The 17122-nt window shown below is 46.3% G+C and overlaps 1 protein-coding gene across 1 annotated transcript in view; it reads right to left on the minus strand.

Moving 5' to 3' along the window:
• The window catches only part of tfec (transcription factor EC), a 38972-nt gene that overhangs the window by 20215 nt on the left and 1635 nt on the right, over positions 1-17122 (minus strand). The window contains exon 2 of the mRNA XM_023810445.2: positions 11374-11542. Within this exon, the coding sequence (XP_023666213.1) occupies positions 11374-11535 (162 nt within the window). The 5' untranslated portion in view covers positions 11536-11542. The remainder of the gene's footprint in view (positions 1-11373; positions 11543-17122) is intronic.

Consider the following 17122-nt stretch of genomic DNA (forward strand, 5'->3'; position numbering starts at 1 on the left):
CCGAAACTGGGGAGAGTAAGTGAAGAGAAGAACGTGTGTGCAAATAAAGCTTGTTTGTTAAATGTGGCACAGGCTCATTTTTTCCCCAGACTGAGTGCCGACTAGTTCTGCTCCAGGATCCTGCCTTAACACATGTAGCCAGTGAGTGGCTCAGTGAGCTAAGTCTCTGTGTTTGTGAGCAGGAGGTCCCTGGTTCGAGCCCTGGCCCTGGTGGAGCGGTTACATGTCTATGAGGCCTTTTACTGCTGCTGGGAGTGAGAGTAATGATAGTATAAGAGAAATATTCTAGTGTAGCTGTGTTTAGGTTCCGCTTTAGCATCCTGACCTAGGATGCTGGAGTATCACACTTTAATTTGCATACATACAGTTACTTTGGAACACCTCTCTTTATCTACTTCATCCTGATCGCCATAGCACAGTGTCAGCCAATACCCCCAGAGCCAGGGGTTAAAGGCCTTGCTCAAGGGCCCACTGACATGTAACCATTCCACTGGGGCCAGGGCTCAAACCACCGACCTCCAACTCACAAGCACAGAGACTTAGCTCACTGAGCCACACACCGGCCACGTGTGATAAGGGAGGGTCCCACAACAAAACTGGTTGGCCTTGGTACAGTGTGACTGGAAAAAAGAAAAAGAGTCGGGACCACATTTAACAAACAAATGTGTTATTTGCAGAGGTACCTTGGAATGCTGCCCTTCACTGACCCCATCTTACTCACCAGAGTTAGGGAGTCACAGTACAGGGTCCTCTCATGTGCAGTGGCCTCTGCTGAGGCTGGGGCTTGAGCCAGCAACCTTCTGATCACTAGCAGAGAGACTTAGCTCACTGAGCCACCCACTGCCCCCACAGGGGCATCCTCTGAATTTAACCTTTGACTCTGGTGCAGATATGGGCCAGGCCAGATCCAGGTTATGGCTCTGTGGTGATTTCTGAACAACCTTTAGCCCGGATCTGCTTCAGACTCATCTTGCTATGTGGGGCGATCGCCCCTCAGATTCTTTGCGCATCTGGTAAGTGACTGATTGTACGTATATGGTCAGGCGAATGTGTGATTCTGGTGCCGACTCTCCTGCCCGAATGTCCCTAGCACCCAGGTTTAAGGAGAACCAGGCGGATCTGGCCCAGAATCAGTTGCTGTGTGGGTCAGTAAAGACATAAACAAAGAAAATGGTGGTGCAGTTACCAAAGTGTGCATGTGTCCTTTAATGGGTTGACCCCTCAATCCTAGGTTATTCCTTGCCTTGCAGCCACAGATCCAGGATAGGCTCCACCCCCCCACCCCTGAATAGGACCAGCGGGTACAGGAAATATATGGCTAATGTCAAGAAACTGGTAAAGTTTCACATTTAGTGACGCACTTTGTTCTGAATTCCATGATCAAGCAATCGGGGTGACTTAGAGTAACAGGCACATAGTCACTTAGTAAAATAAGGGGATTGGACCCCCCCCTCTCCCTGGTAAGCTGAATCTACATGAATCTTCCATGCCCCCAGTGGTGGCTCGCATCAAAATACACCCTGCACTAATCCTTGTCCTTCAACTCCAGTTCCTTATTTTCTGTTATATATAATTAACATTTTGTGGCTTAAATTTGTGAAAGACTGTTCAAAGCTTCCACTGGACGTGTATTCATTACAATTCTAATTTGATTGAGAAAAATTAAATAATATAGCCGTTTAACAAGGGCTAAGCAGAAAATTAGATCAACTTCGACCTCAGCCAAACTATTAATAAGCGGTTTAGGACACACACAAGGGCCCGATTGTGCCGGCCATCCTTAGGACTTGGCATTTCAGTGGGGGGGGTTGTGAAAGATTGGCTGCTCGTTGGGGGGGATTGCGGGGGTGGGGGGTTCCATTGGCCACAGCACATGAGACAAGGTGACAGCGGCCCCCTGCTCATAGCCTGGGGTGACCCCTCTGCTAAATATGTGCACAGTGTCCCAGCCCCCCCCCCCCCACCCTGCACCCCCCAGGAACAGTCAGGCATACAACAGAGCCTGGGATGGGTCAGTCAACCAGTCAACCAGTCAAGCACAAAATGCAGGACACAGACATATCTATTGTATTTACTGCATAGCCACGTCTGTCTATCTGTCTGTACGTCTGCACCTTTTGCACCTTTGTTAGTGCCAAATAAACCTCGATTCTGATCCTGATTCTGATTCCAGAGATCCCATCTCCCCCGGAAGTTCCAGGAGTCTCCCGCAAATTCCCGGACACCCGCAAATGACGCGCAATGTCCCGGAAACCTGTCATCCCCCCCCACCCCCCCTACCCCAACTCCTTCACCTTATTCTTGTGTGCTGCTGTCTTAGAAATTTTGAACTTGGAAGCAGCCTGCTGCTCAACGTATCCTTCTGCCAGTAGAACCAGGATTAAACCAGGATTTAACAATGCAGATTTGTTTAAAAATATAGAGTGGTCTCATTTTTTCCCGTGGCAGTAAACATGGTACCAAGTACTGGCCCGTGCCCCCACCTTCCTGGATGCCCCTCATCTGCCTCCCTGAAATCGATATCCCTAACATGGGATGTCTGCGATTCTGAATACAGAAAACTTCTGGGATAGGCAGCATGGTATAGATCAGGGTTATTCAAATCACGGTCCTCGAGGTCCGAGCCCTGCTGGTTTTCCGGCCTTCCTTTACCTGTGAACCAGATGTGAAGCCTCTGGCCAATCAGAATCAGTAATTATTAAACTAACTACCTGGGAGAACTGAAAACAAGGCCTGGATTTGGAATCGAGGTCCAGATTCGAAGAGCCCTGGTATAAATGAAGAAATACTTTGACCTGTCCTTAATCCATTTTCAGCTATAGCCTGCATCTGTACTGATTGATTTTAAAGCTAAGTGCTTAAGCCTATCTGGGCTGGCACTGGTTTGGCAGTAAACTGTACTGGGTAGTACCGTGTCACGGGGCTGTTCTGTGCAGTGTGCCCATTATCAAAGAGACGCTGTCCATCTGAACAGTAATGCTGCACTATAAATAGCCACAAACAGAGGCCCTTTGTGCCAGATGAAGGCTTTATCCAAAAATATAGCAAAAAAAAAACCACAAGCCTGCCTGAATTTAGCTATGACTACAGTATTTTACCAGTCAACAATACAATGTCATTTCCTAAAATCAAATTAGATTAATACCGATTAATACTGTACTGTTTCATTTATTGTAAATTGCATCAATGTAATTCCTCCCCCAGCTCATACTTCCCATCACAAATTGATTAATCAGCTCAGCCTGAGTTGAATCACATATCTCATGAGAGGTGGAAGCGAGCATTGACTCCACACTGTACACGTACTTCTGGGATGGAGATGATCTCGTCCCTCATCACACAACACATCCCATCTACCGCTGACGGGTCCGTCAAGACCAGGAGGCACAGCAGACATAAGATGGCTTCTCCTGCCTAGATATTGACATCAAGGGGTTCCTCTGGGCTGCATCACATGTTTACCACATTCTGAGGCGCAGCTGAGGTGCCTAACTCTCCACATGTACATCTGAACACTCCCTATAAACATCTGGTCCTTTGGTCTTGCGAGTTCAGAGGAAATCGATTTCAGTAAAAAGCTGGGAATGTGGACTCCTGTCGACTTTAAGATATGAATAAATCTATAAAAAGTAAACAAACAAATCTACTAAAAGAAGTGCAGCGATACCTGTATGACTGGATGCGCTGCACCAGGAGCATTGCTAGGGCTGTTGGGGTGGGGGGGCTTTGCTGCCTTGAAATGCACTTCAGCACCCCCAAATAAATGTCTGTTAATTAGATGAAATAGTATGCTCTTGTTCCGAATCATTAAAATCAGACCCCCCCAGTAAAGGCTTACCCCCCCCCCCTCACCAGATGCAGCTGTTTTAAGTGTTAAGTAGGTGTCTTGGTTCAGATTGCAGTATGGGGGGTGGTGCAGCCCCCACGCAGCCCCCACGCAGGAACGCAGCTCTCTGACCGACTGAGGCGTGCCGCGTGAGTACCCCGCTTACTGCCTCTCGCCCGCCGAGCACATGCCCCGCCCGCATTCCTCACATACTCCCAGCTGTAATCTTCTTCCCAGCCACCGGCGCGCCATCCCCAGTCGGTGCGGCGAGCGGAAAGCCCGCCGTAAAGCTGACGTGAGGTGACATTTTCTTTTCATCCTAGCAGGCAGCCTCTTAGACCAAAAGAAAGACTTAGGGCTTATTAGGGTAATAATTGCACGACATGTCAGTCCAAGATTTAAAAAAGAAGCAATTCCTTTGGAAAAAAAAAGAGATTATCAATGTTTGTTTGAACTTCTGAGGCTTGCAGTCGGCCGTGAAATATTTCCACTGCAGTTGTTTGCATTGTAGCTTCTTAGTAAGCCGGCCCAAGTTAACTTCTCCGCCACCTTTGCTCATCGAGCTCATTTCAAACGAACACCTTCCAAACACTAACACCCCCATGCTGTGGCCCTCCGCCTCCCATGAATGGATGCCTTTTCGGCTATTTTTGCCAATCAAATTAAGGCTTCCTCAGGGGCCCTAAGCGTGTGTTCATTAAGGCACAATAGCATGTGTCCTGATCTTTGAGACATGAATGGTGCTTCTCTCAAGCATCCCATCTGCTGGATAAAGAGGGCGTACTGTACCAAAGGTTGAGGAAAAGGTGACTGCGATTCAGTGTCCTCATGTAGAATGTGCTTTTTAGTTTTTTTAACCACTGAAGTGAGGCCTGTGTGCATCTGTAAGACAGCGATTTCTCCTCTTCCGCTGAGAATATTATGTATTTCACAGGTTTCGTTTCAACCAACCAGTTGATCACAAAGAGTCACAGTCACAGAGTACTGTACTGGTTGGTTGAAGCAAAACCTTGGTCCGGATTTGTACTTTCTGGACCTGAACTTTCCACCTCTGTGACATTCACAGATAGCGGCACAGATGCAAGGTTTAAAAATCACAGCGTAAACTCTCATTACCAAGCGGAACTCGGTTTCTGCGAGGTGCAGAAATAAACGGCTAAATAAATGGAAAATATCGCAGCGCTGATAGACAAGAAGGCCGGAGCTGGTCGCCACTGTGCACGGATGACCAGTGAGGCAGTATTCAGAACACAGAGTCGCTTTTTGGAAAGACCTGCACCAGCGGACCTGATCCCGCCTGGGCCGGGTTGGTGACACAGGCCAGCAGCACTCCTGGGTGGGTGGACATGTCTGGGATCTGCTCTGATGGTTCAGGTTCAGGTCCCAGGGAAAGTCCAAATGCTATTGTACTGCCACCCTCCATCTATCCATCCATCCATAACCTCTGAGTCAGTACAGGAATGTAGGCAGCCTGGCCCCTAGCCATTGTTCTTTTCTTTCCTTTTCTTTTCTTTTTGTTTCTTTACTTTCTGTTGTACTTTTCAGTTCATCATTTTGACCCAAATTCAAAAAAATTACATTAGGAAAACATATTGAAATGTATTGTAACTTGCACTGGAAAACACCCAGTACATCAGTAAATTATAAAAAATACTTTGAATAGCAATAAATCTGCTCAAAAAGCAAAGTAGCAACGTTTTTAAAATCAGGGCTTCTCAACCACTTCAGCCTCAGGACCTACATTTTCCTTGGTCATTAGGTCACGACCCAGCTTTGGATAACTTTGAACCACATTTATGTCATAAAAACACTGCAGTAATACTGAATAGAACATAGCGCAGCAACGGCAGCACAAAGCCTTCATGCACTGCTAAACAACAAATCAAAAATATTTTTAACCACACACTCTCATGAATGTGATCCCACACCCCACTTCTGGGTCACGACCCACCAGTTGAGGGACAGTGTTTTAAACGATATTAAAATTATTGCTGTTCCTCAACACTTTGGCATGCAATGTTCTGTACCCCAATTACAGAAGTGAAAATAGGTTTGATCACATGAATTCCCCGTTCTGCCTCACCTGAGTACCATAATGGCTAATTCTGCTACATCAGTGGCTCTGCAGCTACAGTGAAAACCAAAGCAATCACTTAGCACAATGGTAAGTGTGAATGGGCGATAGATTTGTAGGCTTCTGAATTGGCTGGCGTACCTCCAGCGTTTTCAAATGTTCTTACTGACAGGGCAATCAGATGAAGTTAATGCACTTCAGCCACCGTCTCAGGACACTAAAAATGAGTCTGAAGCTGGACCTCATACACAATAACTGATGTTCCACACACATGTGTGAACCAACCAGAGCTAACAACTTAGTCAAGCTAATCACTCTCAGCCCTGAAGAATCATTGTGTGGGGAGCCTCCCTCTGACATTCAAGCGTCTTCCAGAGAAACTTCCGGAGAACTTACCTGTCCGTACCAGCTATATTCCAGCATCATGAGGAAGACGACGGCGGCGGTGGAACTGTTCGGAAAAGTGGGTGGCAGGCTCCCTCGCGCTAGCAGCATTAGCGGCCCCTCCGCACGCCAGCCGTCTGCCGGCACTGCCAGCCCCCACTCGGGCACTAGTGCCCGCTCGCTGAAGCGCCACACTTGGCGTGCAGACCTGTTGATAATGAACCTGAACCCATTATTTTGAGTCAATGGCTTGAAAGGAATGGGTGAAGAATTGCAGCCACAGGGCCAATTACGGACACTCTTTGATGTATGACTCTCCAGCAGTCACCGAATCACCCTGCACCTTTATCCTGATCCCTTGTGTTATTCATTAATTATTCTGTTGGGGTCAAAGGTCAAATGGCTAATTATGCAGATGGTCTGGGGGGGTGGGGGCGAGGATTCTCCTAACTGACACACTCCCTCTGGCTGGTCACGGCCACCTTGTGTTCTGCTGATTAATCCATTTGCTGTCATTTTTCCCAGCAAGCCTCTAACTCCCATTGTGTTCTGTAATCTTACTTGTTGAAATCTGCAGGTCCCAGTGGTGGTTTTAGGGCGGGGGGGGAGTGTTTTAAGGGGCCAGTTTGTTTTCCCTCTGAACATCGTATTGTTTTTCCCTACAGAAGGTTGGTTTTCTCATACAATTGGGTGTAAGAGAATCCTCATACCAGACGACAATTCCATGGTGCTGTGGGTAGATCACGTGCCCCTTTAGTGAGGCTACGAAGACCAGGGCAGGGCTGCCCAACCCTGCTCCTGATACAGATAATCAGGCTATGTTGAAGCTAAGCTGGATCTAAAACTGCGATGCTACTGAAGGACCTGGTTATCTGTATCAGGTGTGTTAAATTAAGGTGCTGCAGCTAAGCTCTGCAGGGTGGTAGATGTCCAGGGTTGGGCCTTGTTCTAACCACAGCACCATCGAATTGTCGTCAGGTACGAGGATTCTCATCCATCCATTGTGTCACGAAATCAAGAGGTGAGACAATCGCATGCTAGAGTCTTAGTTGAATTGAAATACTCTGAAACGTGGATTTTCGGTCTGCATGTGTGTGCTGACTTGTCTCGAGTTGAAAATCTTATCCTGCAAACTGGCCAAAGTTGGCAACCCTGCGGACAAACGTGCAAGACTTCTGCGTGTCTGTGGCAAATTGTTTTGATATAGAAAAACGACTATGTAGGCTATATCTTTAAAGACCACGTCCATGGTTATAAATTACATTTTGCTCAAAAAAATTCCGAATTTGCCATTGGTGTAGAGCCCCCTGCACTTAAACCGGCAGGCACGAGAAAGAAGCAGAAGCTACGGTCATTCATGTAGAATGAGAGAAGGAGAGAAAGAATGAGAGAGGGAGAGAGTGAGAAGATACGGCGGATTCGTGGTCGAGTTACAGTTGACAGAACGTTTGCGCACCAGACAGGCGTGCGAGGACACGTGGACCCACTTTATTACAGAAGCAGGTATGTAAGATGTTGCTTAGACCATCATTGGTGTGTATTCTGTGTTCAGCATCACAACACAAGACATTTAGCACTTACAGTAGTTGCAAATGTAAGTATTTTATAACTCAACCTCATTTTGTTCAGATTTCATCTATAGACAATCGTTAGGCAGGACACGTCACTGATCGGCTAGATTCACAAGAGGGCTAGGGACAGGGTTAAGCTCGTCAGGTCTCCTCAGCGGCCATGTTAATGCAATCACCGTTATCTCTAAAGGCTTTAGTCAGACTTCAGTAAGCCCTGGCCCTACATATTATGGCACACAATGCAAGAGGTGACCCCATTGTTGTATGTTACCCACAACACATTGTGTCTGAACAAGCATTCAGCATTCATTCGATTGACGGCTTTCTCGATTGAAAGCACTGTGTGCCCGCTAGCACTGTGTAACAAACAAAACAGAGGGAAATTATTGACTAGACACCATTATTTCCCTGAGTGATGTCGCTATCTTTATTGAAGCCAAATCAATCAGCTACAGTTTAGTACTTATCTGTAAGCTACAGCAGTGATTTCAGGTTAATAACTCAGATATTGTCACACTATAAAATGGTCTGTCACCCGTAGTACTCACTGGTTGGGTGGATCTGTTGTAATAATGAGTCACCCCTGACTCAATGTATGCACTATAACAGGCCTAACAGTGACCTCTATATGACCTTTGACCCTTAAAGTGCAGCCCCCCCCCCAGGCTTTCATGCTAGACACACACTAATGGTCACTGTGTGCAGCACTGTACCTTTCCCTGAACTTGGTTAAACTGGAGGAGACTGGCAACTTCTCACAATTAGCCATAATAGGATTATGTGCTGGTATGGAATGGGCGTTTTAAACAGGGGTGGAATTCTGGCAGACACCTACTGCATGTACCGCAATAATCTCATAAAGGCACCCCCCACCCCCGACTAAGTCTAGAAAACAAGGACCGCCTTCAACCCTCAAATCCCCCCACCCACCCGACCAACACTGTGGCCAAGAAGGGATCTGGGGGGTGGGGGAATACCTATGAGGGGAGTGGGGGGTGAGTTAGGAATGTGTCTGAGCTTGGACACATTCTGGAATGTAGCAGAGGCTTCTGGGTAATCCATGAGCCTGCTCTGTGCGCACCGTGACGGGGCAATGAAAGTGTTTCTCATTTGTGTACAATCCCCTAATGACTGTATCATTTCATGAGAGCATATCAGCACAGTTACGCTAAGTGTTTATTGCATAACTGACTTTCTGCGTATTCATTCAGTAATTATGATGAGGCCCAGGTGAGTACAGATCTCAACCTCCGGCAAACGGGGCGAATTGTTTGCCTCTTTAAAAGGGGTTAATTGTTTACAGTGTTGACTGTTCACTTATTTTAATGGGGTTATGGGAGCCTGTAATATTGTCTTCCGACAATATCATGTAATCGCTGACGTTAAAAGGGCCATCGTGGACCATAATGCAAATTACAGACTAAATTATTCAGTTCTTTTTGGAGACTGCATGTTAATCACTGAATAAACATCTCAGGAGCAAAAAAAAAAAACACAATCACTGTATTGACAGCCCCAGAACAGGCAAGTATAATCCTAATGAGTGTGACTCCACCCTCCCAGCTTCTCACCTATACTGGTCAGGGTGACAGAGCCTGCATTACCCACCGAGCCACTGCCCCACCATTAACAATTGCGAATAGGCTAAACCAGTACACTACCCTTCAGGGAGCAGTTGAAGATCATTTAAAAACCTCTGCTTCTGAAATAACGGGCTTTCTGTCTTTCATTCGGCACGTGGGTTGGATCAGGAGTGCGGGATAAAAGCAGGCCGTGGTCAGACTGATTGGGGGGGGGGGGGAGTTTCTCAAAAGCCCCCTTAACAGCTTACATAGCCGTTCAGTTAGCAGCTACGCTTTTGGGACACGTAGCGCAGGTCGTGATGAATGGTGATCAGGGTTCACTCAGAGGGTGCCAGAGAGAGAGAGAGAGAGAGCGTATATGACAGGTCCTCCAGCTAATCCCGTTATAGCGTAATGACCAAATGCAAGGAACTTTCAGAAGGTAACCTATCACATTAGCATGGGAGTAGGACGGGTAAATTAAAAGCGTGCAAGTTCAAATAACTTTCAGCCAGGGAAAATTTACACGTTTTGCAATAGTGAAAAAAGAAAGTGGCAAAATGGAGAATACATTTGCACAATCCCTTAGAGAGAGAAGTGAGCAGGGCTCAGACAGCCAATGAGGCCATTCCTGAACAAAGCAGACCAATCAGATCAATCAGGGGCTGCTGACCCCTGAAAGTTCAATCAGCTTGACACTCAGTGGGGGTCAAGCTGTTAGTCCTGGATGCTGCCAACAAGGGTACGATTCAGCCAGCAGCTTATGTGCTGGAGGGGGGTGTTCTAAGGCATCAGGCGCTCCAGCTGCCCCAAAGACATGAGCGTGAGGTTACTACCCCTGGTCAGGAGTAGATCTGTGGCCCACATGAAAGCCACCCAGGAGAAATGGGTGTGGGGACTGAAGTATGTGCTTTGATGGGTGGGGGGGGGGCTTCTTTAAGGCCTGGCACTGGATCTAGATGCTACCACCAAGAAGAGCTTCCAGCTCAGCCCTGAGACTTCCCTCAGGTCCAGCCAGTTAGAGAGATTCCACCAGGCGCAGAGAAGCAGCCGGGATGGGATCGAGTCTCATCCTCAGGTTCTGAGTCACATCTTAATGGAAGCAAACGTGGCATGTTTCTACAGAGAAGCAGCCGGGATGGGATCGAGTCTCATCCTCAGGTTCTGAGTCACATCTTAATGGAAGCAAACGTGGCATGTTTCTACAGAGAAGCAGCCGGGATGGGATCGAGTCTCATCCTCAGGTTCTGAGTCACATCTTAATGGAAGCAAACGTGGCATGTTTCTACAGAGAAGCAGTGACACGAGCCCCAAAGCAGAGGGGGGCGGACATTGGTGAATGGTGACCCAGGTATGTTATGTGGCTAAAGCAGGAGGGTGAGGAGTACTGAGGACACCGTGACAGGTCACACCCCCTCCTTCCAGGTCGTGCTGCACTTTCCTTTCATCCCACAGAGATAACGCCCCTCAGGATGCACACGGACATGCTGCCGTCCCCTTCTTTAAGGAGAGTAGAAGTCCAAAGTCACAAAATGATGATTTATTTGCCATTGGTGCAAGTACTTTGGAATATGTCTTTTCACATATCCCATCATGCATCAGTTTGAGGTCTGAATCCAGGGTCAGGTCATTTGGGGTTACTTACTCAAGTTCCCAAAGGACATGTGACCATTTTTCAGAAGAACGGATTCAAACCTGTGACCTTCTGGCCATAAGAATAGAGGCCTAACTCGCAGAACCACACACTGCCCCCCAGCAATGATAATGATGACAAAATATTTCTGTCAGGCAAAAGCCTAACATCAGTGATGAGCGACAGTAGCCATAGTGACAGTAGCCATAGCGACAGTAGCCATAGCAGCGTGTTTATTTTACGACGGATTTGGTGAATTTGGTTTCCCAGCAGGCATGCAGAAGGGCAGCCCATCTGAGTCTCCTAGACAGAGACACACCTACCTTCCGTGCTGCGGGGGCCTCGGACCAGGGCGGGTGGCGCTGTCTATAGCAGGCTGTCATGGGAGGACGGCGGGGGTACGGGTGACCCCATGGAAGAGCTCCCAGCTGTTCCCCCTGCTGGCCCTTCAGCTGCGTGTGCAGGGCCATAGATGATCGGAACATGGTTAAGCTGCACAGAGACACAATGGGAAGAGGTGAGGTTGTCCAAAGACGGACAGACAGGGAGGCCGATTATTACAGCATCACGTGACAGGCGAGGAATCTGATATTTTAGTTTCTGGAATCTGAGTTACTTTAAATCTTTAACTTCTCGATAAACCTCTTAATCTTTAATTGCTGCTTGTGAATGAACACTTCTGGACAGGCAATCTCATAACATCACATCACAACACAACAAACATAGAGTCATAGACATATAATCTGTGTCCTGGCATGGATCAGATCCTTAATAGTTTTTTCCATACTTTCCAAGGTGAAATCTACGATTCCAGTTGCAATTCACCAAATAAATGGCATTTATTTACTTTTAATTGCAGAAATTCCCATCATGATTCCAGTTTCATAACCATGCTCTGGACCATAACATGCCTCATTAGACAATCTTGTCCCTAATTTCATTCATTAAAAATTGCATGTTGATTATTCATGGTTTTCAGAAGCGATTTCAAAGGAAATCCGCATTCTTTATTACTTGTTTTTTTGTACAGTGTTTTTTATAGCTTTATAAGTAGCTACATGTTTACACTTGATGCCAGATTTTTATAATGATAACATTTTTATCTGAACGCTCGAATTGCAGGGACAGACAGCAGCGTGTTCTCTGCGAACCATTAATTCTGTCAGACCTCCATTACTCTGTCACACGGAATCAGTTTATCAGTAAATTCAATCACAGTGCAGTTTTAGCCAAGGAAGTGTGTTTATACCCGTGGACCGTTTAAATGTTATTTGTAAATCATCCCATAAAGTCTAAAGTACAGTACTGTGCAAAAATCTTAGGCAGCCAAAGAAAATGTTTAAATGATCTTTATGATGTTGTAAATCTATAATATCTGTAAAAGTTTTACCATATCAATCAACACCGCTCCTAAAGTCACACCAGTATTTGCAGCAGTATTCTTTGATCGGACAACTAGTTCACCATGTTTGGCTAATCGATGCCTCATTGACTTTTTAAACAAATTAAATAAATTCATTGGTAAGCTGGTAATGAAACTTAACAAATATATGGAGCAGCTGAGATACCCATCCAGTATGATATCAGTAACTTTCTGGAGAACAGAAGAAATTCCTGTTAGTTTTTATTGTGTTGCTGTTAAATTGCATGTACATCAGTACATCAGTTCTGAACTTCACTGTGGCATTTTCACCTTCCCGTGATTCTGTAACACATTTTTAAACTGCAAAGATGCTGTCAATATCGAGCTGGTTCCTGACACCTTGAGGCTGTCAAGTCGAGTCCCATCGAGAAAATGCCAGGGATCATCTCAAAATGACACTTTTTTTGTAAAGTATGTTTCACCACCTTTATCTCTCATCCTTTCATCAGCTTATTTCATGCTTTGCTGTTACACTAAGCACATTTCTCAGACTGTATTCGAGCCTGATTTCTGTCAATCTATGCAAGACGTGCGTTTCTGTTTACAAATGCTTCGAAAATGGCACCATTTGGTGCTGAGTTCCATTCCCTTGTCATTGAACCTGTCTGCTTTGAGTGATCCTGGTGCTACTTGGTGGATGTTAACAGAGGAATATCTGAAAATGCAGGGCTCTGGGAGCTCCGCGCCACAGCCGCAGACAGCCATGCCGTCCTGCGTAGGAACGGAGCCCTGCTCTTTCCCGGAGTCTGGTGCGCATTGTCTCTGAGAAAAAGTCTCGTGAACAAGCATGAGAGAGAGTGGACGTTCTTCTGTGTTTGGATGACACACAAAACGAACGTTTTCCCCCCCCTCTCTCTTGGATACACACTTCTGAAGTGCGCCGAGCGCCCCCTCCCCACCCCCCTCCTCACCCAGAGGCCCCTGGGGGCCCAGCTGATGGGCCCCCAGGCAGCCAGGTCACAGTCGGGTGACCTTGTCTCCTCATTAAATCCTCCTGCGGACGCATCTCTGTCTGCTATATAGTGGCTCCCGCTCATCTGGTGGGGGAGGGGGGCTTGTTTTGATCATGCACCAGTGGAAAGACCAAACGGTCACTTCTCTTAGCCCCCCCCTTGCTCTCCTTCAGCACAACGGCGGCTTTCAGGGCCTCGTCGCTCTTTGTTTCCAGTCTTTTATGTAAAAGTATCTATTTATTTGCTCTTCTCGCCATTAATCCCCAGCTGCTTTCCCCCCAGCACTCGCTGGGACATTTCACGAAGGAATCCCCCCCCACCGAAAACCAGGGGTCGGGAATGACGGCAAAGCCATTTGAAGACCCCCTGTGATTTGTGGGCCCATTGCGACCCAGCGCCTTTCCCTGCCCTCACCCGATTCGTCCACAGGGGACCTTGTTTATTTATCGCGGTAGCAGAAAACTCCGGGTCCCAAATCAAACCAGACAGTCAGTGGTGTCTCTTTGCGTTTATCTGATCTGACACAGCTATGGGGTAATGAGGACAAGTGTTTCGAAGGCGTCTGTCAGCCGGAACGGAAGGGGAGTCTGACACCGTGACAGCAACATTAGCTCTTGGCTAGATATTTATTTACTCTGGAAGACAACAACAGGCAGGATGGAATACATGTTCAAGCCCGCTGGCCTAAAATGACAAGGCTCAGACACATACAGTACTTAAGGACTTTGCCTACTGCAGCCCCCTTGGTAGCTCAGTGGGTTAGGACGCTGTGCTTGGGATCAGATGGACGCTGGTTTATATCCCATGCTCAGCAGACTGATTTCACTGTCAGCCACTTGAACAAGGTCCTTAACCCTCAAACGCTCCAGGGAATTTTTGTTTGTTTGTACAATGTTTTGAATAAAAACATTTGCTAAATAACTAAATGTAAGTAAGAAGGTGTTTGGAGGAATGGGAAACGCTGAGCTGGCAGAGATCGCCAAAGGGTTAAGCTCCGCCCTGCTCTAGTCAGACGTGTCTCTGAGAGCCCTATTGCTGCGTCCAGTCATCTGTGCGGGATACACTCTGAGTAGCAGGTAACAGAACACACTCTAGGACATGACAGCTCACACTATGGAACCTGCCACTTAGCGTCATGCGTGTTAAACAGAACACGGCACAGACGCCCAGGCGGAGAAGCACATCGCACTGTCATGGAGGATTTCCAAAAAAGTTTCGTGTCTCATTTGGTCGACCTGGTATGAAACACAAGACCTTAAAGCCTTTTCATTCCGCAGTTAGCACTGAACCGCAAACGTGTTTGGGGATATTTTCTATGGGTTAAACCTATGACTGGAGAATTGATGTGGCATCACATGTCCTGTAGAGGGCGTCACCCACTGACGGTGTGCCTCACAGAGCTCAGTCCTGGGGAGTCTCTTACACCCAAACACCCTCAGTGTCATTCAGAAACTCCTTCATCTGAAGCTGCCGCTGTTTTTTAAATTCGGTACGTTTGATTTGGATGTTATTGCCCAGGAAGAGGCCGTATTAGGGAGGCGATCCCCTCTGCCACTCAGCACAGAGCCGGCGGGAGGTGTGCAGCGCTGACCTGCCCTGAATGAGGCACTTGCAGACTTTCATCCTACACAAAACACACACATCACTTGTCAGCCCGGAATCCATTCTCAGCTGAAAGACTCCTGGTAACAACTCTGGCTCTTTTTCAGTATTCATAAAATGAATATTAAACAGGGCATTAATAAGCAGTGTTACATAACCAACACAGTATCAAGGATTTTCTGTAATTTCTGAGTGAGCCACAAGGGGTCACCATACTTCCGATAATACCTGCATGATTAGATCAACAATTCATTATACTTGGTTCTGGTTGCTTGCCACATCAGTATAATTAGCTGGCTTTATGAGAAATTCAGTACATAAGAATGACCCAAATGCTTTTCATTAGTTAAACAGATATGGCATTTAACAGGCATTTAAATTTTGTTACACACAAATCAGTCTTTCTTTGGTGTCTTTGGCTTTTAATTAACACATTCAAAGGTAATAACTTTGAACAAGTACCTTTTGCTCACATGCAATTTTCCCATGTGATTATATATAAATGTATATAAAATCTGATTCTCACACATACCCTGTCGTGCCAGGATCACCCTGACGAGGTTGTTACCCTGGCCCTTATATAAACATATACCTCCCACATTTTTTACATGGAATGAATGAATTCTCCCTTAAGAGGAGTAGTTCCACTGTGAGGTGTAGGAACACATTCTGAGAAATCCCTCCACTCCTTCTACTTTCCGCTCTGCCAATTTCTGTGGTCAACAGGCTATTTATACTTTAAGGAAGAAACCGATCAAGCTAGTTTTACACACATCTCTCTGGCACACCACACACTGCACATTCAGACACATCCCTCCCAACCACAGTCAGCATAACACCCGGCTCTGTGGCTGCACACCTCTCTCATACATTCTCCCACAATGCACTGTGTCCATGTCTCTCTCATATACTCACACACAGCATTGGGTAATTCAGGTCCAGAGAGTAAAAGTCCAGACTAAGATTTTGTTTCAACCAACCAGTTGAGCATAAAGAGTCAAAGTCACAGAGTACTGTACTGGTTGGTTGAAACAAAATCCCGGTCTGGACTCTCTCTGGACCTAAATTACTCAACTCTGCTTACACATAACACACTCCTCAACAAAAATTGGTTGAAACAAATGTGAAACTTCATTCAACCTTTTAATTTATCACACTTTGTATTTATTTCATGTCACCTTGTTTTCAAACTTGTGTGCTATTGTATATTGTCTGTGTGTGCATGCATATATGTTTATTGCTTGTATATTGTATATATTATGCACATGTATGTTATTGTTCACTATTTTAAGGGTTGTATGCAAACAAGTATTTCATTGTACTTGTACTTGAAAGTGACAGTAAAGCTTTTGAATCCATTGAATCCTTGAATATCCATAAATAAGACTTTGGCTTTTGGTAGCCAAGTTGTCCTGCATATTATATGCCCACAGATAAGCTCAGTGGAGAGTTCGTTAAAGTAGGTAGATGTCTGTTTTTGTCAAGTCATGCCCTACTCCCTCACAAGTGATTCAGCTCAGCTCTGCATGAGCCAACTTGCCAACTTCCTTCCTAAAGAAGTCAGTGTTTATGGGAGGGGAAGAGCCCATGTGACAATCATATCTCCCCACGCACGTGGACCTATGGGAGTTTCCAAGATGCAGAATGATACAGTGACATTCAGAGAGAGGAACAGCCCACGTTCAGTGGCAGCCCCAGGGATTAATCACGCTGTGTCATTCTGTACCTGGAAGAACAGCTACGTGGGAAAAATATCTACTCTACCAACAGCAGCCGTCGAAAACAAACACAGAGTGTAGGTTCTCCTTTCTCTTCGCCTCCCCTCATTGATTTAAGGACTTCTCTGCTCTCCTTTCCAAACACGCCTCCCCAAAAGACAACCAGAGGTTCCTCCACATCAGAGCCCCTGAAAAAGCCTTTGTAACGAGACCACCCATGAGACCACAGCCTGAACATCACCCCACAGCTTAGTCTAGATACGCTATTTTTTTGGTCTGTTGAAGGCACTCAGGTGCACAAACTCCTAGGTGATACTTAGGTCATGGATATAAAAATGCATGATATAGTGGTCAATAGAGCAGTCAACCACACGGC

This window comes from Paramormyrops kingsleyae, chromosome 3, assembly GCF_048594095.1.
Source record: "Paramormyrops kingsleyae isolate MSU_618 chromosome 3, PKINGS_0.4, whole genome shotgun sequence".
Classification (NCBI taxonomy): Eukaryota; Metazoa; Chordata; class Actinopteri; order Osteoglossiformes; family Mormyridae; genus Paramormyrops; species Paramormyrops kingsleyae.